The 26,093-nt window shown below is 39.8% G+C and overlaps 1 protein-coding gene across 4 annotated transcripts in view; it reads left to right on the forward strand.

The window, feature by feature from the left end:
- Window positions 1–26,093, forward strand: part of ARHGAP26 (Rho GTPase activating protein 26) — a 528,529-nt gene that overhangs the window by 324,289 nt on the left and 178,147 nt on the right. For all 4 annotated transcript variants that reach the window (XR_011971925.1, XM_072630633.1, XM_072630631.1 and 1 more), the window contains exons 15-17: window positions 7,504–7,591; window positions 18,519–18,577; window positions 21,011–21,116. Coding sequence is in view for 3 of the 4 variants with exons in the window: in XM_072630633.1 (XP_072486734.1) it covers window positions 7,504–7,591; window positions 18,519–18,577; window positions 21,011–21,116 (253 nt within the window). In the remaining variant the exon portion in view is untranslated. The remainder of the gene's footprint in view (window positions 1–7,503; window positions 7,592–18,518; window positions 18,578–21,010; window positions 21,117–26,093) is intronic.

Here is a 26,093-nt window from a genome sequence, read left to right on the forward strand (position 1 = left end):
GCAAGCAACTATTAAGTACCTCTTGTGTACAAAGCACTATGCAAAAAAAAAAAAAAAAAAGAAAGAAAGAATCCCTGTCCTTACCTGTCTGAGCTCCAGAACCCCATGTCTATAAGACTTTTTTATTGAGATGTCCCACTGGCATCTTAACACTATATACATGCTGCAGATCACGTTCATACTCTTCCCCTTAACCCAATTTTAACTGCTGTAGGGCTGTCTTTGACTCTCCCTTTTCCCTTACTTCTCATAGGCAGTCAATAACCGTGTCCTATTGATTTCGTTTGTCCATCATACCTTGCATACATCCCCTTCTCTTTATTGCTCCTGAGGCAGATAGAGTTAAGTGACTTGCCCAGGGTCACACAGATATAGTAAATGTCTGAGGCCAGATTTGAACCCACAAAGTTGAGCCTTCCTGACTGTGGTCAGCACTCTGTCTACTGTGCTACCTAACTACCTACAGTATATAATTCAACTCAGTATAAAGAAAACCTAACGCTCAAATCAGAGTGGATTGCCTCATGAGGCAGTCCCAATCACCAAGTCTACTTGTCATGGGTTTTCCACAAAATGATTCTAATTCAGGTACATGTTGGACTAAATTTCTGAGTTCTTTGCAGTTCTGAAGTTGATTCTGTAATTTATGGTGGGAAAAAGGAAGAGAACTCTTAGAAGTAAGCATTTAAGTGCCTACTATGTGCAGTGTCCTACGTGAGATCCCTGATCTCAAGGGGCTTCTGTTTTTCTGGGAGAGAAGCAAAGAGCTTCCTGGCCAGTCCAGGATGGGGTAAACAGACCCTGAACCCACAATGGAGAGCAGACTATGCATCATTTCTGGTGGGTCTCCTTGCGTGATTCATGTAGGTCTGACCATGTTACCCCTTCTGTTTACTAAACTCCAGTGACTCCTGAATCTAATCTAAAATCCTTTGCTTTTCAGTCCCTTCACAGTCTTGTCCCTGCCTGCTTTTCCAGTCTTTGCCTACCCTACCCCATCCTTGTATTCTACAATCCAATAACATTGGCCTTTTTACCTTTCCTTTCAAATGACACTCCGTCACCCACCACCTCCGTGCCTTTTCCACTGATTGTCTCAGACCTGTGCCTAGGATGCTGTTCCTTCTGGCTTCCCTGCTACTTTCAACTCAAATCCTGCCCCCCTGCAAGAGGACTTGGCATCTGCTCCATCCACTACCCCTCCCAATGGTGCCTTCCTTCCTAATGTTACCTTCCATTCATCTTCTGTATATTTTGTGTGCACATAAATTGTTTGCATATCATCTCTCCTATTGGAATGTGAGCTCAAACAAAACAAGTGAGCTCCTTGAGGCCACGGACCACGTTTTTCTTTTCAGATAATAAGCACTTAGTAAATGCTTGTGGATGGACAGATTGGTTTATGTACCTCCATGAAGACACAAATATCTGGTCTTTTCTACACTGGCTTTCTTGCCCCCCTATGATGAATGTGCAGTTACCAGCTAGTCAAGAGAAAATGATGAGGAGAAAAGAAAAGGCTTCTAGTCTGGAGAAAGCCATAAATTCTCTCCCCTACTATTCAGGGCACAGCGTATTTGACTGCTCCTAGAGGCTTCAAAATGTCAGGGGAGCCAAACATGCAAGTCTAGGGCTTCAGCACGGAGGTGTGGAAATTGGCAGCTCTCTCTGAAAAGAAGGTGGCTTGGGAGGCCTGGGTTTGGGGTGTATTGGAAATAGGATGAATTCAAACGCATGTGCTTCCACCCTGAAGGAGCCTTGCTTCATCAGGGCTATAAAAAACCTTTTCCCCGGACTGTTATTTGAGTCTTGACTGTGATGTTACACTATATCCCTATGGTTGCAGGCCCTTTTTAAAGTGGATACTAATTGTTACTTTGCTAAATGTGGTTCAGCGAATAACTCTCCACTCTAGAACTTGCCAACTGGTTCTGTTTATCATTGTTTGCTCTTCTTGAGTTGAAGCTAGTTTGTTCCTCAAAGAAATGTACAGTAAAATTTGTCTTGAGTCCAAGACTGGCAACTCTCCACAAGCCGGTGAGGGGGTTGGGGTGGAGGGAGTGGGGAAGGGAGGGGGGTGGAGTAAGTAGTTTCAAGGAAAATCACAGGCTGAACTAAGCACTTTGGTCCATAAATAAGTAAAGATTAATTTGTAAGGAGTGTGAGATGGCAAAGAATACAATTTATGGATGCAGAGGAGGACTGGTTTTAGGACCTGATCAGCCATGGCATCTTCAAATTTCACAGCGAGGAAAAGAAAGGCGTCTTGTTCTGGGCTGTGTTTTTCTATAGCCCTAGATAGGGTTCTGTCTCTTAGGCAAAAGTTGAGTCCCAGAAATGTTTTGTCCTTGGAGAACAAAAAAGTTTTATGGCATAGTTCTCTGTCTGTTTTCTTTGCTCAGGATGAAGAAATGAATGCAAACTCATACATGCATATCTATTAAATGCTTACTATGTGCCAAGCACTGTGCTGAGTAAGCTCTGGGGTAGAAAAAGTGAGACAGTCTCTGCTTGTGAGGGGCTTGTCCTCTTCCTTGGGGGAGAAACACCTAAAAGACCTGTCACATGAAGGGTAAATGGAAGGCCTTGAACATGTGATCACCCTCTAGTGTGAATGGCAGTATCTAAGGGTCCTGGTCACTAGATCAGACAAGAAGATAAAATACACATTTTTCTGTCTGCCCTTGAAAACTCTTCAAAATCTGTTTCCAGTTTTTCCTCCTAGACCAGTTGCACATGACTCTTCCACATGGTCTCAGTGTTTCAAGCAGACCAGCCTGTTTTTGTTTCCCATGCACTGTAGCGCATCTCTTGCTTGTGTGTGTTTGCACAGACTGTCCCCTCATGCATGGACTGGTTTTCCCTTCTCCTCTGAGCCTCGTAGACTCCCTAGCTTCCTCTCTAGGAGGTCTCTCATTCTCTTCAGTTATTACTTCTCTCTCCCTCCCTTGAGATCTCTCTGTATTTACTCTCTATATTTTCCGTCTGCTTGTCTGTGTCCCTGTTGTCCCCACCCCTGTTCCTGCTAGTAGAATGTAAGTTCCTTGAAGGCAAGAAATCTTTCACTTTTGTCCTTTTATAAAGCTTCTAGCACAGACCTTGACACATAGCAGGGCATTCAACAAATGTTTGTCACCAGAGAGACTCGGGGTTGGTAGAGTTGAGGGAGGTTGGCTGGCCCCATCAGAATCCATGAGCTGATCTTGTAAGTCAGGCCCTCCTTAGGCCACCTGAGAGAAGTTAACCTTCTAGCTGGATGAAATGTAGACATTTCCCATCTTTTCCCATTGAGTTGGAAATTCCACATCAGGGCTTTTTGCACTTTTTCCACCAGAGACTCCTTTTCACTTTTAGGCAGTGTTCCTTAGCATTGTGTGGCCTGAGGACATGCGTAATGTGCAGTGTGCAGGCTTTGTGTTCAGAACCAAGGCTGCTGTGAAGTTGCACAATGCAACTTGGGAAAGGGCCAGAAACACCTTGAATTCATTGATTTTTAATTAATTTTTGGTCACTGCATGTTCAAAAACCTTTTACTATTGCCAATGGGGTCATCACCCACAGTTTAAGAAGCGCTGCATACAATGGAAAGAGAATTAGAGTTTCAGGACCTGGGTCTGAATCCTGTCTCTGGACAAGTTACTTAATCTCTTTGGGTTTCAATTTCCTTTTTAGTAAAATGAAGAAATTTGACGAGGAGTAAGGAACCTGTGGCTTCGAGGCCACATGGGACCCTTTAGGTCCTCAAGTGCAGCCCTTTCACTGAATCCAATCTTCGTTCTCTGAAGTTTAGATTCAGTCAATGGGTCACACTTGAGGATGTGGAGGGCCTCTTGTGGCCTTGAGGCCACAGGTTCCCTACCCTGGATTTAGACTATAGGGTCCCCTCTAGCTCTAAGTCATACAATTCTGCAATTGTATTTGAGCAGCTAGCTCGGAGTTAGAAAGACTCATCTTCCTGAGTTCAAATCTGATCTCAGACATTTACTAGCTGTGTGACTGTGGAAAAGTAACTTAATGCTGTTTGCCTCCATTTCCTCATCTACAAAATGAGCTGGAAAAAGAAAGGGCAAGTCACTCTAGTATCATTACCAAGAAGACACCAAATGAGGGTCAGAAAGACAGTCCTGGCTGAAGCGACTGAATGATAACAATTGTATCTATATCTGAATTCTTTCCTTCTGATCATATCCACCCCAACTCCCCAATCAGTAAACTTCAATAGATCCTGTCACTCCTCGGACCAAATACAAATGTCTTGACATTCAAAGCCCTTGATAACTTGGTACCCTTCTGCACTTCCAGCTTTCTTACATTTTACTCACTCCCATGTACTCTTCAACACAGTGACTGACCGCCTTGCTCTTTGTCCTACAAGTCACTCCATTTGTCCATTTGATGCACTTGCTGGTGCCCCAAGCTTGGCATGTTCTTCCTCTGATTCACCTCTGCCCCTTGGCTTCCCTGGTTTCCTTCCAATCCCAACTAAAATCTTACCTTCTACAAAAAATCTTTCCTGATCTGGTGCCTCTCCGCTGAGATTATCTCCATTTTCTCCTGTATATAATTGTTTGTAGGCTGTCTTCCCATGAAACTGAGCTCCTTGACAACAGGAACTGGCGTTTGCCTTTCTTTGTATTCCAGCGCTTAGTACAATGTGTGGCTCATTGTAGGTGCTTTTTGATCTATTGGTTCTTTGAGCTTTAAAAACTACTTGCAGTGCAGGATGAAATTTTCTCTTTCTTGTGGTGTAGGTTATTTTCTAACTAGCAAATTCCTGGCCCTGTTCTGCATGAAGATATTCAGCGTACTGCTCCCTTTCTAGTTAGCCTGGAATCCAGTTTTTACTTTACAATTAGGAAGTAGTTGGTCACTTGAGTTTTGAAGACTGTTTACCTAGTATACAACCAACATCTATTTTTAAAAAGATGTTTTGTTTATTTAATTAAATATTTCCCAATTACATTTAAATTTTTTTAACATTTTAAAAAAATTTTGAGTTCCAAATTCTCTTCTTACCCTGCCCCTTGAGAAAAAAAGCAGTATGATATCAACTGTACATGTGAAGTAATGTAAAGCATACTTTCTATTAGCCACATTGTAAAAGAAAACATACGTGTTGGGTCTCCCTGGGAAGCCCTGGTCTATGGTGCTTTGTTGAGAGGGGCCATCATTAGAGGTACCAGTATGGCTTTGTGGGATTTCTCCCTACTCCACGAACCTGAGCCACATTCCAGAGAATCTTCTTCCTCCACCAATGCCAGAGATTTAGGAAAAATATGCATACGATGATACCTCTCCTAAGCATGGTTATGAAGGATGTGAAGGCTATTAGAGCCAGGGCCTAGGGGACTCAGTATTGCAACTGTGGACATGGAGAGGCACAAGATTCTTATGAAGCCTGTGGTCAAGATGACAGGAATGGGACAAGGCTCTCCCTAGGCCAGTGAAGGGGTCACACAGAGAGCACTCGTATAAATGTTATTAAAGCAAACACAAGGGAAAATTATCAGTAAAGAGCAAAATTATCGATTTCTTGTATCTCCCAGGATTCCTGGTGCTTTACCCACAACAGACAAGTCATTGTCTAAATGTTCTTCTTTGTGATTCCCTTCTTCTCCCTGCATCTTGGCTTCTGGATATAGTATTTTTAAATTAGTTAAAATAGATGTAGGAATATCGAATTAATTTTTTTAAAGTGTGTAGGTGCCTTTTCTTTTTTTGTTGTTGTTTAAATATGAATACAATTTTTATAATAAAAACAAAAGTTGAGTTAAACACACACACACACACACACACACACACGTGCGCGCGCACACACACACACACATCCCGAGAAAGATAAAGTGAAAGCAGTATGCTGCAATCTCCATGAGTTCAGCAGTTCTCTTTCTAGAGGTAGATAGCATTTTTTCATCGTGGGGCCTTTGGAATTATATTAGACCATTGCCTTGATCAGAGTAGCTGAATCTTTCATCCAGCATAGCTGTTAGTGGGTAGTTTCCTCCTAACAACCAGCATTTATTAAGGGTCTCCTTTATGCAAGGCCTTGTGCTTGGCGCTGCAGAGGATGGAGTGTAGGGAAAGGTACATTATAATATGATCCCTGAGCACAAGGAATCTACTTAAATTAAAGATTAAATTTTTTTCTGTTTTCCTTCTGTTCTTCTGTGTATGGCTATGTTTCCAAAGAAGCTGGAATTGAGGTTCCCCAGAGGGCAACAAATGCCTGCTGGTGGTGGAGGTGAGCAGGCAGCCCCATATTCCAAAAAGGGAATTATTCAGGAAGGAAACACACATTTATTAAATGAATGCCATGTGCTGAGCACTTTACATTTGATCCCACTTGATACTGATAACAACCCTGGAAAGCTACCATGCTATAATTAAACCCATTTTATGTTTGAGGAAACTGAGACAAACAGAGATTAAGTGACTTGCCCAAGATCGCACAGCTATTGAGGATCTGAACTCAATTTGAACTTAGATCTTTCTGGCTGCAGTCCCAGCCTAGATACCTAAGAAAGAAAAAAAAAAAGATTGCATCAGACATGCGTGAGTGGTAGAAAGGATTATGAGAATAAATGGTGAATGTGAAGGATGATGCATGTTCTTTATGTCAGAGGTATGTTTAAATAAGGCTTCCACATGTTATAAGCATGGACAAAAGCCGAACACGTTGTGATGTGAATCACTGGAAAGGACACTCAGATTGATAAGACCTTAAATCCCTTTGAGTGTTTGAGAAATGAGATAAGCCACAAGCACGGATGATCCACAGTATTATATGATACATGCACTAAAGAGTTATATGAGAATTGTAGGGTACAAATAGCCATTCTTTTTTTCTTTTCTTTTCTTTTTTTTATTAATTGTTTTCAGTTTTCTACAATCACTTCTATAAGTCTTAGATTCTCTCCCCCTCCCTCCCCTCTCCCTCCCTGAGATGGCATGCAATCTTATATGGGTTCTACACATACATTCTTATTAAAAACATTTTCACATTGGTCATGTTGCATAGAAGAATTAAAATGAATGGGAGAAATCATGAGAAAAAACAAAACATAACACAAGAGAGAATATTCTGCGATCCAGTTCCATAGTTCTTTCTCTGGATGTGGAAGGCATTTTGCCTCAAGAGTGCATTGGGAATGATTTAGGTCCTTGCATTGTTGTGAATGGCTAAGTTTACCAGAAAAATTCCTTACGCACTGTGGTTGTTACTATGTACCTTGTTCTCCTGGTTCTGCTCCTTTCAGTCAGCATCAGTTCATATGAGTCCTTTTAGGCCTCTCTGAAGTCTTCCTGTTCATCATTTCTTATAGCACAGTAGTCAAATAGCCATTCTTTGAATTAGGGCAAGAGATATATTCAGCCTCTGAAAGCAATGTAGAGATAAGGATGAAAGTATCAAGTGATAGACAGGTTCACCTTAAGAAGAAAAAATGATTTTACTTTGTTTTACTTTTAATCATTTGTTTTTCTCTCTTTATTTTTTTTTTTTAGACCCCAAAACTGCTTCCGAAGCAGAAGTGGATATCTGTGCGGAGTGGGAAATAAAGACAATCACTAGTGCATTGAAGACTTACTTAAGGTGAGTCGTTCCAGTCTTGTCTTGTTTCTGTTGCTGTGCATGTAGGAAGAAATATTTTCAGTCTATGGACAGTGCCTGATTGCCAGTTTAAGATCTGGAAACAGTTCTTGTGTAAATACAATCAGTTTCTTTGGTCAAACCATAAATGGCCAGGCAAATACCTGCTTGAGGGCCAGGATTGCTTTGTTTTTATTCTTGTATTTCCACAGCCTAACACAGTGCCCTGTATGTAGTAGGTTCCTAATTGATGTTTATAGAGTGGTTACCACAGACTTTTGGAGTTGAATCAGTAAGCATTTATTAAGTGTCTACCATGTACTAGGCACTGTGCTAAGAGCTGAAGATACAAAGACAAAAACCAGTTCCGGAGCACAAAGAATCCACAGTCTAATGGGGGAAATGACACGTAGACAACTATGTACAAGCAAGGTACATACAACAAGCTCAGATCGAAGACACTATGATTAAGAAAAGTTTCTTGCAGAAAATAGGACTTATGCTGAGATCTGAAGGAAGCCAAGGGAATGCAGGAGGAAGAGAGTTCTAGGCATGGGATGAATCAATGAAAAGATTGCATTTGGGAGATAGTTGTGTCCAAGGAAACAACAAGGAGCTTACTGCACTGAAGGGTATGGGTTGGGAGGTACAGTAAGGTATGAAGAAGCTGGAAAAGTAGGCAGGGACTAGGCTATGTTGATTTTAAACAAGTCAAACGTTATATTTTATATTTGATTCTGGAGGTGATAGGGTGGTAAAATCAGAAAGATAAGCAGGTTTAAAAGAAAAAAGCTCATTTTGGGGCAGTATTAGTTTAAAGTGACATCCACCTAAAAATATCCTATTATTTACTGGAAATGTGAAGAGTGGTCAGGCTTAGGAATCAATATTTGGGAATTCCCTGGGAGCAGGCATGGTATCACCTTGGTTTCAACATCCCCAGCACCATGGCCTGCATGGCCCAATAAGTGGTGCTGAATTATGTGGAATTGTTCTCTGCTGGAGGGGATTGGCAGCAGTGTACAGTCCTTCTGAACCAATCTCAGAAATAATTTCACTTTATAGAATATTTTAAAGTTGATTCAGGGTTTACCTTACTTTGTGAAGTAGATAGGGTGAACCTCATTGTCCTCATTTTCAAGATCTACAACTCATTCAACATCAGAGGCAGTGTTGGAACCCAAGTCTCCTGACTCCCTATCTAGCACTCCATCCATCGTACTAGGATGCCTTTCAGGGGAATGGAAGAATCTTTTGTTAGAATATGCTCAGAGGGAGTCACTCAATGTATTCTTGACCTTGCTGTCCTTTTTGATTTGTCATTTCTAATGACCAAAACATCCTTGATGCTTATTTTCAGATGATGGCACTACTCAGTGTGCCTTCACAGGGTCATCTCTAAATTGGCTTTCTGATGGAGAGAAGGCATCAGTCTTCTAGATGAGATATTTCTTCCCCAGGTTTTTGAATAGTGGTGTTAAGAGTAGGTGGCAGATTTACCTCTTACCCATTCAGTGAAGAAAGCCTTCATGGAAGGTATGAAATATATGGTAGGATTGAGAAGGATCCATTCTGGCATGTGTGGGGTTTCTAAATGCAGAAAAAGGCCTGAAGCCATGGATAGTATAACTAAATAATCAAGGCAAGTAAAGATATGCTGGACTTGTGCAAAAAGAGCTTGCAACTGAATAGAAACTGGCAGTGATAACTCCTGTTTGCCAGCCCTTGCTACCTGTTTCCCTGTTTGTGGATTTAGAGCTCAAAAGGGGTCTCAGAGTACATTAGTTTCAACCTCCGTATTTTATTTTGTTTTATTTTTTTTATTTTTTTATGTTTAACAATCACTGCCATACAATTGTGATTTTAACCCCCCCACCTACCCCCCACTTCCCCCTTCCCTCCCCACGACTGCATACAATTCTGTATAGATTCTACATATACTTTCCTATTGAGTATATTTTCACTATAGTCATGCTATGTAGTCAGACTAAGATAAATGAAAGAAATCGTATAACAAATCAGAACATGATACACAAACACATACACATACACAAACATGATCTGTTACATTATGTGAGTGACTTCCATATTTCTCTCTCTGAGTGTGGAAGGCATTTTGCCTTGAGAACCACCATTGGGATTTTATTTATTTTTTTTTTTTTGTAAGAAGTTCTTGTGTTATTACAAAATTCTAAGTCTACCAGAAAAAACTCTCACACACTGTGGTCGTTGCTGTGCATAAAGTTCTCCTGGTTCTGCTCCTTTCACTCAGCATCAGGTCATATAAGTCCTTCCAGGCCTCTCTGAAGTCTTCTTGTTCATCATTTCTTATGGCACAATAGTACTCCATTACATTCATATACCATAATTTATTCAGCCATTCCCCAATTGATGGACATCCCCTTGACTTCCAGTTTTTGGCAACTACATAGAGTGCTGCTATAAATATTTTTGTACATGTGGGACCCTTTCCCATTTTTATGATCTCTTGGGGATAAAGTCCTAGTAGCGATATTGCTGGGTCAAAGGGTATGCACATTTTTGTAGCCCTTTGGGCATAGTTCCAAATTGCTCTCCAGAATGGTTGGATACGCTCGCAGCTCCACCAACAATGAAATAGTGTTCCAACTCTCCCACATCCTCTCCAGCATTTATCATTTTCTTGTTCTGTCATGTTTGCCAATCTTATAGGTGTGATGTGGTACCTCAGAGTTGTTTTGATTTGCATCTCTCTAACCAATAGTGATTTAGAGCATTTTTTCATATGATTATAGATAGCTTTAATTTCTTCTTCTGAAAATTGCCTGTTCATATCCTTTGACCATTTATCAATTGGGGAATGACTTGTATGATTATACATTTGAGTCAGTTCTCTATATATTCTAGAAATGAGGCCTTTATCCCCGAGCTTAGCTGTAAAAATTCTTTCCCAATTTACTACATCCCTCCGGATTTTGGTTGCATTGGGTTTGGTTGTGCAAAAACTTCTCAGTTTAATGTAATCAAAGTTATCCATTTTGCATTTCATAATGCTTTCTATCTCTCCTTTAGTAAAGAATTCTTCCCTTCTCCATAGATCTGATAAATACACTATTCCTTGCTTCTCCAGTTTATTCAGGGTATCAATCTTTATACCTAAATCATGTACCCATTTGGACTTTATTCTTGTGTACGGTGTCAGGTATGGGTCTATGCCTAATTTCTGCCACACTGTTATCCAGTTTTCCCAGCAATTTTTGTCAAACAATGAGTTCTTATCCCAGAAGCTGGGGTCCTTGGGTTTATCAAACAGAAGGTTGCTATACTGCTTGCCTACTGCATCTTGAGTGCCAAGTCTATTCCACTTGTCTACCTCTCTGTTTCTTAGCCAATACCAAGTGGTTTTGATAATTGCTGCTTTATAGTAGAGTTTGAGGTCTGGTAGCGCTAGGCCACCTTCCCAAGCATTTCTTTTCATTAGTCCCTTTGATATTCTGGACCTTTTGTTTTTCCAAATGAATTTTGATATTATTTTATCCAGCTCTAGAAAGTAATTGTCTGATAGTTTAATTGGTATGGCACTAAATAAGTATATTAATTTGGGTAGAATTGTCATTTTTATTATATTAGCACGGCCTATCCATGAGCAACTAATGTTTTTCTACTTACTTAAATCTGACTTTATTTGTGCAAAAAGTGTCTTGTAATTGTGTTCATATAATCCCTGGGTTTGTTTTGGCAGGTAGACTCCTAAGTATTTTATACTGTCTATCCTAGCTTTAAATGGGATTTCTCTTTCTATCTCTTGCTGTTGGACTTTGTTGCTAATATATAGGAACGCAGAAGATTTGTGTGGGTTTATTTTGTAACCTGCAACTTTGCCAAAGTTGTTTATTAATTCAAGTAATTTTTTTACTTGAATCTCTGGGATTCTCTAGGTAAATCATCATATCGTCTGCAAAGAGTGATAACTTAGTTTCTTCTTTGGCTATTCTTATTCCTTGAATATCTTTTTCTTGTCTAATTGCTACAGCTAACATTTCTAGTACCATATTGAATAATAGTGGTGATAATGGACAACCTTGTTTCACCCCTGATCTTATTGGGAATGCATCTAGCTTATCCCCATTGCATATAATGCTTGCTGAAGGTTTTAGATAGATACTGCTTATTATTTTATGGAAAGTTCCCTTTATTCCTACGTTCTCCAATGTTTTTAGTAGGAATGGATGTTGTATTTTGTCAAAAGCTTTTTCTGCATCTATTGAGATAATCATGTGGTTTTTGTTAGCTTTGTTGTTGATGTGATCGATAATGCTAATAGTTTTCCTAATATTGAACCAGCCCTGTAGTCCTGGTATGAATCCTACCTGATCATAATGTATTAATCTCGTGATAAGATGCTGTATTCGTTTTGCTAAAATCTTATTTAAAATTTTTGCATCTATATTCATTAGGGAAATTGGTCTATAATTTTCTTTCTCTGTTTTGTCTCTTCCTGGTTTGGGTATCAAAACCATATTTGTATCATAGAAAGAATTTGGGAGGACTCCTTCTTCCCCGATTTTCAAAAATAGTGTATGTAGTATTGGAATTAACTGTTCTTTAAATGTTTGATAGAATTCACTTGTGAATCCATCTGGCCCTGGAGATTTTTTCCTAGGGAGTTCATTGATGGCTTGTTCAATTTCTTTTTCTGAGATGGGGTTGTTTAAGTATTCAACTTCCTCTTCTGTTAATCTGGGCAATTTGTATTTTTTAAAATATTCATCCATCTCATTTAGATTATCGAATTTGTGGGCATAAAGTTGGGCAAAGTAGTTTCTAATTATTGTTTTAATTTCCTCCTCATTGGAGGTGAGTTCACCCCTTTCATTTTTAATATTAGTAATTTGGTTTTCTTCTTTCTTTTTTTTAATCAGATTGACCAAAGGTTTATCAATTTTATTAGTTTTTTCATAAAACCAACTATTGGTTTTATTTATTAATTCAATAGTTTTCTTAATTTCAATTTTTTTAATCTCTCCTTTGGTTTTCATTATTTCTAATTTGGTATTTACTTGGGGATTTTCAATTTGTTCTTTTTCTAGCTTTTTCAACTGCAAGCCCAAGTCACTGATCTCCTCTTTCTCTATTTTATTTATGTAAGCATTCAAAGATATAAAACTTCCCCTAATAACTGCTTTTGCAGTATCCCATAAGTTTTGGTATGTTGTCTCACTATTGTCGTTCTCTTGAATGAAATTGTTGATTGTTTCTATGATTTCTTCTTTAACCCAACCCTTCTTTAGAATTAGATTATTTAGTTTCCAATTGATTTTTGGTTTCTCTTTCCATGGCCTTTTATTACATGTAATTTTTAATGCATTATGATCTGAAAAGGATGCATTGATTATCTCTACCTTTCTGCACTGGATTGTGAGATTTTTATGTCCTAGTACATGGTCAATTTTTGTAAATGTTCCATGTACCGCTGAGAAAAAGGTATATTCCTTTCTATTCCCATTTAATTTTCTCCAAAGATCTATCATATCTACCTTATCCAGAGTTTTATTTACCTCCTTAACCTCTTTCTTGTTTATTTTGAGGTTGGATTTATCGAGTTCAGAGAGGGGGAGGTTGAGGTCCCCCACCAGTATAGTTTTGCTGTCAATTTCTTCCTTCAACTCCCCCAACCTCTCCTCTAAGAATCTGGATGCTATTCCGCTTGGAGCATACATGTTTAGTAATGATATTGCTTCATTGTCTATGGTGCCTTTTAGCAGGATGTAGTTTCCATCCTTATCCCTTTTGATTAGATCTATTTCTGCTTTCGCTTTGTCTGAGATTAGGATTGCTACTCCTGCCTTTCTTACATGAGCTGAAGCACAATATATTCTGCTCCATCCTTTGACCTTTATCCTATGTGTATCCCCCCGTTTCAAATGTGTTTCTTGTAAGCAGCATATTGTTGGATTATGGCTTTTAATCCATTCTGCTATCTGTCTCCGTTTTATGGGAGAGTTCATTCCATTCACATTCACAGTTATGATTACAATCTGTGTATTTCCCTCCAACCTCTTTCCCACCATTTGTGCTTTTAGCTCTCCCGTCTCCCTTCCCCTCCTCAATAGTATTCACTTTTCTCCCCCTCCTCCTGCAGCCTTCCCCTCCTTCTTTTAGCCCCCCTCCCTTTTACTCCCCTTTACTCTTATTGCTTCTTTCCTCCCTTTTAGCCACCCTCCCCTTTCTTCCCCCTTCCCCTCCTACTACCTATAGAGCTAGTTAGGATTATCTACTTAAGATTATTGTTCCCTCCTTTGAACAAATCAGATGAGAGTACCTCTCAAACAATGCTCATCTCCCTCCCCTCCTTCCCTCTACTATAGTTTTGTACTTCTTCCTGTGATATAATTTCCCATTTTCTGCTTCCCCCTTTCCACACCTCCTATTACATTCCCTTCTCATACTTAAATCATATTTTTGACATGACATCATTTACTTCATGCCCGTTCCTTCTACATATATCCCTTTTATCATAATAGCTGCACTGTTCTCAAGATTAACAGGTATCATCTTCCCTTATAGGGAGGTAAACAGTTTGCCTTAATTGAGTAGCAAGTTTTTGTTTTTGTTTTTTCCCCTCTGTTTACCTTTTTATGATTCTCTGGAGACCTGCATTTGAAGATCAAATTGTCTATTGAGTTCTGGTGTTTTGGTCAGGAAGCTCTGGAAATCCCTTATTTCGTTGAATGACTTTCTCCTTGCCTGAAATGTTATGCTGAACTTTGCTGGGTAGTTGATCCTTGGTTGAAGTCCCAGCTCCTTTGCCTTACGGAATATTGGGTTCCAGTTCTTTCGATCTTTTAATGTAGAAGCTGCCAGGTCCTGTGTGATCCTGACTGTGTGTCCTTGATATTTGAATTGTTTCTTTCTGGCTGCTTGTAGTATTTTCTCCTTCATTTGATAGCTCTGGAATTTGGCAACTATATTTCTTGGGGTTTTGAGTTTGGGATCCCTTTCGGGAGGGGAATGGTGGATTCTTTCGATGACTATTTTGCCCTCTGAGTCTAGTACTTCTGGGCAGTTTTCCTTGATGATTTCCTGGAAGATGTTGTCCAGACTCTTTTCTTCATCATGGGTTTCTGGCAGGCCAATAATTCTTAAATTTTCTCTCCTGGATCTATTTTCCAGGTCAGTTGTTTTTCCAATTCAATATTTTAGATTTTCTTCTATCTTTTCATTCTTTAGATTTTGTTTGACTGATTCTTGTTGCCTCATTGAGTCATTAGTTTCTACTTGCCCAATTCTAATCTTCATCGTATTGTTTTCTTCCGTTAGCTTTTGCATTTCCTTTTCCATCTGACCAATTTTTCCCTTTAAGGAGCTGTTTTCTCCATTTAATTTTTGTATTTCTTTTTCCATTTGACCAATTTTCCCAGTTAGGTTTTGGGTTTCCTTTTCCATCTGTTCAATTTTCCCAATTAGGTTTTGGGTTTCCTTTTCCGTTTGATTAACTCTTCCTTTTAGGGAGTTATTCTCTCCAGTTAATTTTTGAACTTCCTTTCCTATTTCTTCAGTTTTCTTTTTCAGAGTGATGTTCTCATCAGTGAATTCTTTTTTTATAATTTTAAAATCATTGGCCAGTTTTTCTTTTATATCCTTCTTCAGACGTTCCAGGTAATGTAGTTGTGCTTGCGAGAAATTCATAGTCCCATCTAAGGTTTCAGATGGAAGTACAGTCTCAGCTCTGACCTCTTTGGTTTTTGTGTTTTGGTCCTTATCCCCATAGAAAGATCCTATGGTTTTTTCACTTTTCATCTGCTTTTTCCGATTCATGATGTTGGCTGAGTGTTGTAGCTTTTGGTTCTTTCAGTCAGAAGATACAGATCTTTTAAGTTGGGCTGCTGTGTGTCTAGGCTGAAAGCAGGCTTTTTTTTTTGTTGTTGTTGTTTCCCAGATCAACCCTGGGGTTAGCTTGTTAGGTGTGTGGGAGGGGTGGTCTGGTCTCAGGATATCTCCTCAGCTGACTTGAGGCAAAGGCAAGGTCAGGGGATGGTGATCCCAGCTTCCCTATTGTCTTCCCTTTTCCCCTGGAGGGCTGGGGTACGCCTAGAAGTTAATGCATGTTCCCGCCCCTCCTGGGGCTTGTCTCCCGGCTCTGAGGCTTGCCTGGGTCTCAGTGCGAATTTTCTCTGCCCTGGGTCGTCTGTCCCTCCAGATCGCCTCCGCCACAGTAGGAAGAATCCCCCCTTGCCACTTTTCCAGCCTCTGGTGTTGTGAGACCACCCGCCCCCTTCTACTGTTCCCGCTGATCCAGGATTAATCTGGGGAAGAATTTTATGGTTCCTTCACGGTCATCAGGGGGGAGGAGAGAGCACTTACTGATCACTCCGCCATCCCAACTCCTGGAAGTTCAAGTAGCTGACCCACCGAAGTCCACTCTTCAGGCTGAAGGTTTTAAGGGCTGCTGCGCTGATATCTAGCGCTCAGCGGCTCTCATCGGCTCGGCCTGGCTTATCTCCTGCTCCGCTGGTCTCGCCCGCCACTCTCGGGCCCCTCAGGTCCCCTCCGCCCTGTTGCACCGACCGCGCTGCGCTGTGCGCCGGGCTCTTACCCCCACGGAACAGATCCCTCTCGTGGACCCTTCAGTCCAACCTGGGCTCTGAATCTGTCAAAGTCCGTCACCCACTGGATTCTATACCTCCAAAGTCTGGTCAGACTCTCCCCCCAGAGATATCCAGAGGAGTTTTTCCAGGAGCTTGGGTGAGTCGTTGCTTTCACTTCGCCATCTTGGCTCCGCCCCCCAACATATGAAACCTCCGTATTTTAAAGATGAAGAAATTGGAGCCCAGAAAAATTAAGCTATTGGCTAGTAAGAGTCTGATGTGGGATTTGAACTCATCTTCTGTATTCATCTGTATATATCTTGTTCTTATCTAATTCCAAGTTCTTTGAGGATGGGGAATGTGTCGTCTTGATCTCCTCCTCCGCTTCCTCCTCTTTCTTTTGCATTACTCTACTACCTCAGAATCATAGGAACCGATAATTTAAGAGTTAGAAGGGACCATCTACACCTTCTACATGAAGTCTTTCCTCAATTCCAGTGCCTTCCCTCCATTAATTATTTCCTATTTATCTTGTATATAATTTGCTTTGTGTATATTTGTTTGTATATTGTCTCCTTCCATTAGGTTGTAAGCTCCTTGAAGGCAGGGATTGTCTTTTGCAGATAGTAGTCACCTAATAAATGTGTACTGATTGATCAAGTCCAACTTACGCCTGTAAAACAATCCCAGTAATCAAAATGCCCTACAAATTCTCATCTAAATTTTGTTCAATGCTTACCAATAAAGAGAAACTCCCTACCTCCTATGGCAGTCTTTTCCACTTTTGGATGACGTTGTGAGGATATTTGTTCCTTATATGAAGCCCAAATTTGACTTTTTACACCACTCACCCATTGCCTCTAGTCTTACATTCTGGGACCAGGCAGATTAAGTTGAATCTCTCTTTTACAAGATGACCTTGTAAGTTCAATAGCAACTGTCATGTCCTTGTCCCAAGCCTTCCTTTTTCCAGGGTAAATGTCCCTAATTCCTATACCATGGATTCTTAATGATTTTGGTCACCCTTTTCAGATGTGCACTCTAGTGTAGTGTTGACCTTAAAATGCGGCATCATGACCTGAACATGATATCCTCAATGTGGTCTGATGAGATCTTCCTTATTCTGGGGAGGTGGGGTTAGGGTATTGCCTCTGAATATATTACAGAGCACATTGTGGGGAGTTTTTTGAAGTCCTTCGTGAGAAGAAGTGCAGGCAATGATCAAGAGAACACGAGTATAAGTAAGAAGCACCTGCCAGTGAGAATATTACATAACCAGAACCAGGGAGAGCACATAGTTTGATGGAAAGACTTAAATATAGGGTGACATGAATGACTTGACAGTATTTAAAACTGAGATGTTTTTGTGGGCATCTGAGGAAAAAATCTAAAAATAACAATTATTTGTATGGTGCTTTAAGGTTTACAAAATACTTTTCCATGTATTATGTAAAATACATAATACAGTGTTTAGCATATAGTAGGTGCTTAATGGTTATTGATTGATTGATTAGTTGGTGTATTATCCAACTTGAACCTCACAACAATCTTTTAAGGTATTAGATACTATTATTACCCCCATTTTACAGAGAAGGAAATTGAAAGACTTTAAGTGACTTGATCAGGGTCACACAGCTAAGGAATTAACTGAAGCTAGATCGGAACTCAGATCAATCTTCTTGCACTCTTCTTGCTGTATCCCCTAGCTGCCATGCATAACATAGATTCTTTGCAGGAACATAAAAATATGCAATTAGGCTTGAAACTAAGAACTCGGCCCAAGTCCCAGGCTTGACATTTATCAAACTATGTGGTCCTAGGAAAGTCACTTAGCCTTTTAAGCCTCAGTGGCTTCATTTGTAAAATGGGAATAGAAATACTGATGCTCTTTACAAGATTGTTTCTTTATTGTTACTATTTCTTACTGGAAAACACCTTTTTCATATTTCTTGTTGACTTTTCCTTGACACCAAATTGATGGGAAGAAACCAGTCTTATTTTAAATAGAAGTAGTGAAAAATATTGAACTATTTATCTTGTTTCCCTGACATATTTTAATGGGCCGCTGTGCTGGTGGCCTTGTCAAGAAAGCCCTTGAGTTGTGCTAGAATTCTACACCCATTCTTTTCTTGTCATGGACATACAGAAAAATAAAATGGGCATTAGAAAAAAGGTGGTGTGAAGAATTCTACGGGAATGTTAGGATTCTTCTGGTCAGAGAATACTGTTGAGTTTCTGTTGTTTCTCTGGGCTGTTTCTGCTCAAGGAAGATCATGCTATGGAGACAATATCTCAGCTGCTGTTAGGTGAGGATCAAATTTTTGTGATAAAATTCATCCGTTTGGTTACTTTGTGTTTTTCAGAATGCTCCCTGGACCACTTATGATGTACCAGTTCCAAAGAAGTTTCATCAAAGCAGCGAGTAAGTTTGATTTTTGTAACAATTCTGAGGAGTTGGAGAATAGCAGAGACTTTTTCTATGAATTTTGAAGAAAGCATAAAGTTCAAAATGGCATTTTCTGTCCCCTGGTATAATGCCCCTAAACTATGCCCACATAGATTCTAACAAGCCCTTGGTATACAGACTCAGACTAAGATACTGCTGCAGGAGAAAAGAAGCACAGCTTTGATTGCCAATTCTAGTCATTGAAATTCTAATGACTTTAGTTTTTCTAACCAGAGCAGCAGTATACAGAATGAATCAGACACTGCACGTTATGCAGATTGAGCCTGGGATGCTTTTCCATAAATATGAGACCCGTTATATAACTTCATAGGTCTCATTCCATCAGATCTTCCATTCACAGCTTATGATCATTCTTTGAGTGTCTTATCCAGGTCCCTAGCATCATGTTACTGGTATAAAAAGTACATGGGGATTAGGTGCAAGCCATTCCTAGTACACTGGAATCTGACTGCGTGGAGCGAGTGAGTGGTATGTCTGTAAGGGAGCCTTAAGATTCGAGATCAGATGAAAGTTTGGCCTGAATCGTCAGCATAGTTACAACGTCAGCAGCTTGTACAGCCCTCTGATTTTAAAATTTGTGGATTTGCCAGCTTTTAGGGGTACCCATTTTCTTTCCTACACAGAAAGGTATTGATGATCGTCTTGTTGCTTCACTATTTTGAGGTAGCATGAAATGGTAGATACAGTTAGGAACCCCTAGGTTCAGGTGGTAGCTGTGTGACCATGGGCAAGTCTTTAACCTTTTTGAGTGAGCTTCAGGCAACATTCCCCAACCATATCAATCAATAAGTAATTTGCCATATGCTGGGTACTGTGTTCAAGAATAAAAATAGACTCTGCCCCCATGGAGGAGCTTATTTTGTGTCTGCTTCTTTTTTCCTCCATTTGATTGATTTTTGTTTCTTTACATTTTTTAATATTCATTTTTAAAATTTTGAGTTGCAAATTATTTTCCCCCTCCAGCTCCTCCCTACCCATTAAGAGGACAGGCAGTAGGATGCCCATTATACACATGAGTCATGTAAAACATTTCCATATTAGCCATCCTCAGATTGTGAGCTCCTCCGTTTGCTACTTTTTGTATCCCCAGTACTTAGTACAGTGCCTGGCACATAGTTAATAAATACTTATTGTTTTAACTGATGGACTGGAAGTTATAGATAGCTTGTAATTTGTGTGAGTGGGTCGAATTCCTACGCTGAGGAAATAGCAACTGCTTTTTGTATCTTGACTTGGATCATTCCTGTTCTATCTGTCTTGCATTCATTGCAAGGAAATCAGGAGAGAAAATCTTTGGGATAGCTCATCTTCTATGAACTGTTTCCAGAAAGGGAAAGGAACGAAGCAGGTAGATAGGAAGAAATGAATTAGGAGTAAAAATGGGATTGCACTGGACCTTTCTCAGAGGAATTCCAAGCAACCATTCTCTCATTCATTCAAACAGCCCTATAAATAGCCCGATAACTCAGGGCATAGTGAATGACATTGTCCTGTTTAATAGTAATAACTTACTCTGTTAGCGCCATAATGCTTAAAAAGTGCTTTCCATGTAACCCAATGAAGAGGGAAGTGTGAGCAATTTGATCCTCCTTTTACAAATTAAGAAACAGAGAAGTTATATGATTTCCCCTAGAGTCCCTCTAGATTGAAATTTATATCCCTCTTGACCAAGTTCAGAATTCTTTCTACCACCGAATATTGCCCATCCTTCATAGAGAAAAACACTGATAGACCCAAGAAAAGATGGCAGAACAGGAATTAAAACCAAGATTCAGGGAGGGAATTGAATTCCTAATACTTGTTGCCTTGGTGATACCAAGCTGTTTACTGCCTTTGCTTTGAAGATAATTGAACACTTCCTACATCTTCAATAAGGTTGTGTTGAGGTGATGTTTTGATGTATGACACCTTGGCAGTGGTCATGCTAGTTTGTTTACCACTTAACCTAGTGCATAAAGTTCTTTGCTTCCTTAAAATTAATTAGCCATGTGAGAGAGCTCACTAGCTATTCCTGGTTTCTCCCTTACAGCTGTGAGTACAGTTGACTACTTCTTTTTCTTTCATTATTTTTCATTGCCCTGACTTGAGCTCATATTCATCATATTACTCCATGTTACATTGTGAGACTTTTCTGGCTTACAAGAGGATCATAAAAACACTTCTTCAACCTTTCTCACCTAAACCTATCCTGAGGACAGGTAGGTGGGACAGGTAGGTGGCGCCATAGTGCACAGAATGCCTGCCAGACCTGGAGTAAGGAAGACTCCTCTCCCAGAGTTCAAATGTGACTTTTAAACACTTATTAGTTGTATGACCCTGGACAAATCACCCTCTTTCACCAAGGCTACTTCCACTTTGACACTGATGTTTTACACCCTTCCATTTCAGAGCTGGAGAATCAGGAGTCTCGAGTCTCAGAAATCCATGCCCTTGTTCATCGGCTCCCTGAAAAAAACCGGCAAATGTTACAGTTACTCATGAACCATTTAGCAAAGTAAGTTTTATAATTGATTTATGTGGTCTCTTATCTTTCTTTTTGAAAGTTCGTTTCTTTTCAATATCACCTTTTTAGTTTTGCCTACTTTCCTAGACACAGTAATTAATCCTGTTGAGTGGTAAAATTGTGTGTGTGTGTGTGTATGTGTGTATGGTATATAATAAAATGACTGAAACATGATGGAAAGAAGGACATGATTTGTATAGTCTTCACTGGAAAGGTTAGAATATTCCCACAAAGCCAAGTTATTGGGTAGAATTTCTAAGGGTGCTAAGCCATTGAGTCCTCCCATAAAATTTCAAAAGGGAAGGTAGACTGCAAATCAGGAAATCTGGATTCTAGACTTGGCTTTCCTCTAGCTAGCCACATGACATTGAGTTGTTTAATTACTCTGCCTCAGTATCTTCTTCTGTCAGATGGAAATAGTAATACCTGGCCTGCCTAACCTTATAAGCGTGTGAGTATCCAATGAGATCAGGGCTGTGAAGAGAATAGAACACTCTACAGGTATCATTATATTGTTGGACAAATGTCTAGTTATTCTCTTAGGCAGAGGTAGGCAAATGGCTTAGTGAATATAGTACTGGACTTGGAGTTCAAATCCTGCCTTCAATTCTTACTTGTTCTATGGACATGACATCTAAGTGCTCTGTGCCTTAGTTTCCTCATTTCTGAAATGAGGCAGTGTGAACTCTTTGGTCTCCAAGATCCTCTCCAGGGTTAGTTTCTATGATTCTGTGCATACAGCCTGGTTTTCTTTACTTGGGTTTCTATTTTTCATGCCTTTAATACTCTGAGAGTGTGTCACAGAAGACCTTGTAGAGTTCCATTCTTTCTCTCAGCCCTCCTTTGTCTAGGGTGAAATGTTCAGAAGGGTGACAAGTAACTTAGAAAGGTCACATAGTGCAAGTCACACTGAACAATCAGTTCCTCGTTTTTTGGGTGTCCTTCCAACAACCTACTGGACAAAATGGTTATTATTGTGTTTGACTAGGAGGACTCATGCTTCAGAGATTTAGTTCCTTCATGGGGATAAGCTGATGTCCTACTGAGGGAGAATGAGCTGGTGTTGAGATTTCTGTGCAATGCTTGACTTTACCTCCTGGAAAGAGTGTGTAAGTGTTGTCATAACGATTTCCATGTGTTTGAATTTAAAAGCAGGAAAAGCCTTGTGTGCTCTGTGAGCAGCAGTTGGGAGGGTTCAAAGGCAACTGCTCTTCTGGCCTAGGTTACACGTTCAGTAATAATTAGGAAACCTACTAGAGATATGCAAGTTTGCAGTGGAATCTTGTCTTCTCTCCCTATCCCCCCATCCACCCCTACCCCTCAAGTCAAAAAAGGGAAATGGCTGGAGAATCCTGAAGTACTGGGCTCAATCATTCCAGATGCTTTTCAATGATCATTTTATATCTGTTTTCCTTTTGGTATCTGTTCCTAGAACTGAAAAGTGGGTTTAGATTTTGTTTTAAAACACTGTACATGCATAAGGAGGAGGGTGCCCAAGGAAGAGGGATATTTCAGGTATACAAAGCAGCCAAGTATTTGCAAGGAATCTCAAGACTGTTGCATGGCTATTAGGCATTAAGGAGATCTCTGGGCCGGCTGAGAGCAGCTGGAGGAGATGGGAAAAGAACCAGCTGGTAGAAGAGTCTCTGTTCAGTTGAAGAATTTGGAAGAACTTGGAGAAACACACTGGAAGAAGTCAGTGCTCTAGCAGAAGGCACAGAGCCTGTATCAGATTTCTTTTATTATTAAATTGTCCCCAGGAATGTCAGGAATCAAAAAAAAAAACATTCAGTGTGAAGTTTGATGAATGAAATTTGTTGGGTAGTCAGTTTGTGGGAGCTTTTCCTCCCCTCCACCCTGTGGATCCCAGCTTCCATTAAAGTCAGTTTGTCCTTCTCCATGGACCAAGGATCATGGCAACTGTATGATCTCAGGCTGCTGCTGTGACCTCGATTGTTGTTGCCTGAAATCCATCCAAGCTAGTTTTGTTACTTTTAAAGAGTATTTCTGAGGTATAGCATTCTATTTTCCTGGTGGTGTCTTTTTCCTATCATTATTCCTCTTTCCCTTTCCATGAGTTTTTGTGTAATTCATTTCTTCAGTAAAACATGCCATCATTAAAAATTCTATATAGTGAAAAGACCTCAGAAGCCAACTATTGCAGCAAATCTTCTCTGTTATCTGCCTCTGGTTGTTGTGTGGTATTATGGAAAGATTACTGGTTCTGGAATCTGGAGAACCTGGGTACAAATCCTGGCTTTGATACTTAACCAACTGACTACTTAATAAAAGCTTGTTGACTGAGTGACCACCAGTCCTGAGCCAGTCATTCAATTTTTCTAAATCTTGTTTTAATACCCTACAAAATATTGATAGATAATCTGTGTGCTTGCTAAGCCTTTCAGGGATGTTATGGAGAAATTCTCATTGTTTGGAATTTTTTTTAATATTACTTTGAACTCTCTTTGTCACTCTCCCTGTTTTTCTCTCTTTTCTTTCCCTCCAACATCCCTGAAGGGTAGTAAACAGGCAAGAAATGTGAGGCTGAGACAACTTAAATAACTCCTTCATGATTAGCTAGTGGGTGATCAGTCAGCCAACACTGACAAAGCACTTCTGAGTCTCTTCCTCTCCCTCTTCCTCCCTCTTTCCCGTTAGTTCTAGAATAGATATAGATAATTCAAGATTGCTTTCATGTCCCAACTACTTCTCAGACTTCTTCAAGGCAGACATCCCATTAGATCACCTTTCTATTATCTGATTTCCCATGCTCTTTGTCACCTGCTCTCTAGCCTGTCTCTTCCCTAAAATGGGAACTCCCAAAAGTGAACATAATTGTCCAGTTGTGGTCTGACCTGGGTATAGGACATGTTCATTAGTGTTTCTGATGACTACATCACATGGTTCATTTGGAGCTTATGGATAGCTAAAACCTCTAGCTTTTGTTTTGTTTTATTTTTTCTCATCTATTTCTTTCTAAGTACATCTTAGTAATAACAGCAGTTCACATGTGCGTATTAATTTGAGGTATATGAATTCCTTAACCCGTATGCCTACAGATTAGGTAGTGTGATTGAGCACCGTTATCTCCCTATAGAATGTGATCTTCTTGAGGGCAGGGACTTTTTCATTTCTTGTCATCATAGGAGGAGTTTCAGCAATGCTTGTTTAATGTATTGATCCCAGTTTTACAGGTAAGGAAACTGACATTTATAGAAGTTAAATGTCTTGCTCATCGTAGCCACATAGCATATGTACAGTGACTCCTGAGCCCAAGTCTTCTGACTTAGAATTTAGTGTCCTGTCCTGTATGCCAAAGGTAGCTAGGTGGCACAGTGCATAGAATGCTAGGTCTGAAGTCAGGAAAACTCACCTTCCAAAATTGAAATCTGACCTCAGACACTTACTAGCTGTGTGACCCTGAGCCAAGTCACTTAACCCTCTTTGCCTCAGTTCCTCATCTGTAAATGAGCTGGGGAAGAAAATGCCAAGAAAAGCCCAAATGGAGCCACAAAGAGTTGGACACGACTAAACAACAACAAATATATTTCAGTCCTACAGATGTGAAATGTTGTATGCACTTTCCAGTGAGGTTACAACAGCCAGAACACCACCTCTGATCTAAATGATTTTTTGTGCAGTTGACTTTATGGGGCTGAAGTATAGAACTTTAAATTTATCTCTGTTAAACTTTATCTTGTTTGATTTACATATTTCTGGAAACTTTTAGTACAGGAAAGATAGATGACAGATGAAAGGCCACAGCATGAGTGAGAGGCAGAGCTGGGGTTAAAAATCACAGCTTTGTAGGAATGCTGTGAAAGTTGAAATCCACGAGAGATTGTATAAGATGAAAGCTGATGAGTCAGGCTGTTTTTCAATTAAGTCTAATTTTTAAAGAATTCCTTTTTGTGGCTACTTTAAAGTTTTCTGTCTTTGTAAACTACAGTACCCTTGCTTCCCATTCCGGTATTGAGATCAAGGTGTCCTGAAACAAGAGGTCTCTGCATTTATTTTCTGAAGCTAAGACTCCTCCTGGGATGTACCTGAGTTATCAAGCTTCCAAGTCATTTCTTTCCTTCCCAATGATCCACTTTCTCCCTAAGTTTCAGTCTCAGGGTTGGTGTTCTGCTGGAAAACATGCCATATTGACTTTCCTCGTTACTGAGGATTTGCCCTATACTTATTAATCTTGTGGTTCAAAGGAAAAGAAATTTAGTGTTGTGTATTTTGAAAAGGAATCTCTTGAAACACCTTCCAAAGCCCGTTTTCTTTAGTTACAGAAGGAGTTTTAAGACATGTTTAATCCCAAGAAGAAGTATGTTCTGGAGAATAAGGCTTTAGGAGACACACACACACACACACACACACACACACACACTCACACACCCTTTTCCAAATAACTAAACATGGAGTTGGGTTTGTTTAAAACCTCAGAAGAAACATGAAAACTCTAAGGGGCTATGCATATATCGTTGCTGTTGCTGGGATGAATTTTAAATCATAAAATATGAGAAGCAACTTGGCATAGCAGATCAAGTCTTGGCCTTGAAGACAGGAAGACCAGCTTCACCTCTGACACCTACTGCCTGTATGACCCCAAGCAAGTGGGTTAATCTTTGTTTGCCTCAGTTTCGTTCTCTGAAAAATGGGGAAAGTAATAGCATAATTGTGGTGAGGATCAAATGAGATGATCATTGTAAAGTGCTTAGTTATGCCTGGCTCATAGTATGCAATGTGTAAATGTTAACTGTTTAGTACAAAATAATTATATTATTATTATTATTATTATTATTATTATCAATCCTGGGCATATTGGTATGATGTATAAGAAAGCCTGATTCTGATTTTTGTTGTTTCAGTAGTATCTGACTCTTACGACCACTTTTGGGGTTTTCTTGGCAAAGATACTGGAGTGGTTCACCATTTCCTTCTCCAGCTCATTTTACAGATGAGGAAACTGAGGCA

This window comes from Notamacropus eugenii, chromosome 1 (assembly GCF_028372415.1).
Source record: "Notamacropus eugenii isolate mMacEug1 chromosome 1, mMacEug1.pri_v2, whole genome shotgun sequence".
In the NCBI taxonomy this organism is placed as follows: Eukaryota; Metazoa; Chordata; class Mammalia; order Diprotodontia; family Macropodidae; genus Notamacropus; species Notamacropus eugenii.